This window comes from Colobus angolensis, unplaced genomic scaffold (assembly GCF_000951035.1).
Source record: "Colobus angolensis palliatus isolate OR3802 unplaced genomic scaffold, Cang.pa_1.0 Scaffold769, whole genome shotgun sequence".
In the NCBI taxonomy this organism is placed as follows: domain Eukaryota; kingdom Metazoa; phylum Chordata; class Mammalia; order Primates; family Cercopithecidae; genus Colobus; species Colobus angolensis.
The window spans coordinates 42,221-45,539 of record NW_012121476.1 but is presented as its reverse complement, the minus strand read 5'-3'; the positions used below and the strand labels follow the sequence as shown (position 1 = coordinate 45,539).

At 58.2% G+C, this 3,319-nt stretch overlaps 1 protein-coding gene across 1 annotated transcript in view; it reads left to right on the top strand.

The window, feature by feature from the left end:
* KANK3 (KN motif and ankyrin repeat domains 3) overlaps positions 1-3,319 on the top strand; it is a 15,468-nt gene that overhangs the window by 3,111 nt on the left and 9,038 nt on the right. The window contains exons 2-4 of the mRNA XM_011928102.1: positions 8-263; positions 365-449; positions 942-1,158. Of these exons, the coding sequence (XP_011783492.1) occupies positions 8-263; positions 365-449; positions 942-1,158 (558 nt within the window). The remainder of the gene's footprint in view (positions 1-7; positions 264-364; positions 450-941; positions 1,159-3,319) is intronic.

Genomic DNA, 3,319 nt, shown 5'->3' with positions numbered 1-3,319 from the left:
TCTCCAGAACGAGCCCACAGGGTAGGTTTAGCAGACGCCTCCCACCCTGCCCCCAGGTACGAGAGCTCCTCCAGCGAGGACGCCAGCGACAGCGATGGCGACAGCGACAACGGTGGTGCCGAGCCCCCGGGTAGCTCTTCGGGCTCCGGGGATGACAGCGGCGGGGAATCCGACTCGGGCACTCCTGGCCCTCCCAGTGGCCGGGACATCCAGGACCCTGAGCCCGAGGCGGAGGCAGAGCCTCAGCCGGTAGCACAGGGGAGGTGAGCGGCGCTCGCTAGGAGTTTGGAGAGGAGGCAGCTGCTCCCCTCCTGGTCGGCGCTGCCCCCGATCCATCCTGAGCCTTTCCTGGCGTTCTCTGCAGGTGTGAGTTGAGCCCGCGTCTAAGGGAGGCGTGCGCAGCGCTGCAGCGGCAGCTGAGCCGGCCCCGCGGGGTAGCCCGCGACGGCGTGAGTGCCCCGGGAGCCCAGCACCAGGGAGTGGCGCGGGCGCCTCCAAGGACCTCTGACGCCCACTTAGGGGAGCGCACCGGGTTCCATCCCTTCCCACCAGGCACCTCGCCTTACCCCGGGTTCTCCGAAGGGATCTCCTTCCCAGGACAGCGCCGATCTTTCCTTAGTTTCCCCAAAGAGGCCCGGTCCTGGCCCCACTCCTGGACTCCCCAGGGGCAAGCGCTCGTTGCCTTTCCCCAATCAGGTTCTCCCGCAAATTCTTCCTTAGCAGGAAAGGACCCCCTCCCCGCATGTTTGCCCTCCGATAGGGGTGTGGCCCCGACGCTCCATCTGGGTCCGCATGGCTCCCTACCGGGACGAGGAGTGACCTTCCTTCCCTGCCTGGAAACGCCAAAGGGGTCTCTTCCCAGTACCCCCCGCCCCCCAGCTCCCCCACCACGGCGCCGCCGGGGACCATCGCTGATGTCATCTTCGCCCCTATCCCGGCAGGGCGCCCTGCGCCTCGTGGCCCAGGAATGGTTTCGAGTGTCCAGCCAGCGGCGCTCTCAGGCGGAGCCAGTGGCCAGGATGCTGGAAGGGGTGAGGCACCTGGGACCCGAGCTGCTGGCGCACGTGGTGAACCTGACGGATGGCAACGGAAACACGGCCCTCCACTACAGTGTGTCCCACGGGAACCTGGCCATCGCAAGCCTGCTCCTGAATACGGGTCAGAGCCAAGGGAGGGTGGGTGGGACACCAGGAAATAGGGGAGGAGAGGGCAAGGGGCTGACCTAGGCTCAAAGACTCCAGAGATGAAAGCAGAGAATGGCTGTCCAGCACAGGGCACCACTCCTCCTCGAGTTATGTTATGTTATGTTATGTTATGTTATGTTGTGTTATTTTTGAGACGGAGTCTCACACTGTCGCCAGGCTGGAGCGTAGTGGCACGATCTCGGCCCATTGCAACCTCTGCCTCCCAGGTACAAGCGATTCTCCTGCCTCAGCCTCCCGAGTAGCTGGGACTACAGACGTGCGCCACCATGCCCAGCTAATTTTTGTATTTTTAGTGGAGAAGGGGTTTCACCATGTTGACCAGGATGGTCTTGATCTCCTGACCTCGTGATCTGCCTGCCTCAGCCTCCCAAAGTGCTGGGATTACAGATGTGAGTCATTGCACCCAGTCAGCCTCCTCAGGTTTTAAACCTCTTCGTGTCTGGGTTCTGAAAGGCCTTCTGCCCTCTGGGCCAGGCACGGTGGCTCATGCCTGTAACCCCAGCACTTTGGGAGGCCAAGGTGGGCAGATCACTTGAGATCAGGAGTTCGAGACCAGCCTAGCCAACATGGCAAAACCCCATCTCTACTAAAAATACAAAAATTAGTCGGGTGTGGTGGCACATGCCTGTAATTCCAGCTACTCAGGAGGTTGAGGCACGAGAATCGCTTGAACCTGGGAGGCAGAGGTTGCAGTGAGCTGAGATTGTGCTTCTGCACTCCAGCCTGGGCAACAGAGTGAGACTCAGTCTCAAAAACAAAAACAAAACAAAACAAAACAAAAAAAACTTGCTGGTCGTGGTCATGGGAACCTGTAATCCCAGTTATTAGGGAGGCTGAGGTGCGAGGATCACTTGAACCCAGGAGGCGGAGGTTGCAGTAACCCAAGAGTGAGCACCACTGCACTTCAGCCTGGGCCACAAAGCAAGACTCCGTCTCAAAAAAAAAAAAAAAAAAAAAAGAGGCCTTTTGGCCCCACCATACCTCTAGTTCTGCCCCGAGACTCCTCCCACTTTGCAGCTGGAGGGAATAAACAGCTCTGGGCTTAGTAAACCTCAGTTTAGGGGCATTATTTAATCTTGCTTGTGAAATGGGGTTGGCAAGGCCTCCCTCCCTGGGTAGCTATGATAATATAGGTGGTAGGAGATCAGTAAATGGCCACCATGTGCTCTGTCCCTGAATCTCCAGCCGGAGCACTCACCGAGTTCCTGAGCCCCAGTGTCCAGCCTGGAGGGGAGGAACTCACCAGGCGGGGCTCTGACTCCCTCCTGGGATGGGGCACTGTGCTCCACCCGCCTCCAGCTGCTTGCCCCAATAAACTGGGCACAAAGGGTCTGGTGGGCGGTAAACAAACTGCTGTCCACCAGGAGCCCCCTCCCTCCAGGTGCCCTCCTGCAGGTTCAGAAACCTCTGAGTCAGCCTTTGGGCACCTCTGGCACTAACTGCAGGCCGAGGCGGGTCCCACTGCCTGCCTGGAACCCCCTAAACACACAGATCCCTCCCATCCCTGCAGGTCTTTATGACCTAGGAAAGGATACAGCTGCTCTGGAAGCTGGGGCATTGTAGGCGACAGGGGACAGTGAATGAATCTAAATGAATTTATTGGGCATCTCATGCCTTAAAGGGGACTGGGGCTGCAGCAGGGAAGTTGGCATCGTTGGTTACCACAAGAGGCCCCAGGCTCCTTGGCCCCCTTATCTCCTGCATTCAAATCCCTACTTGTTTTGTTGTTGTTGTTTATTTTTTTGTTTTTGAGATGGAGTCTTGCTCTGTTGCCCAGGCTGGAGTGCAGTGGCGTGATCTCTCTGCTCACTGCAACCTCCGCCTTCTGGTTTAAAGCGATTCTCCTCCCTCAGCCTCCTGAGCAGCTGGGACTACAGGCGCCCGCCGCCATGCCCAGCTAATTTTTTACTTTTAGTAGAGACGGGGTTTCAACATGTTGGCCAGGCTGGTCTCAAATTCCTGACCTCAACTGATCCGCCTGCCTCGGCCTCCCAAAGTGCTGGGATTACAAGCGTTAGTCACTGTGCCCGGCCTTGTTTGTTTATTTGAACAGAGTCTCGTTCTGTCGCCCAGGCTGGAGTGCAGTGGTGCAATCTCAGCTCACTGCAAACTTC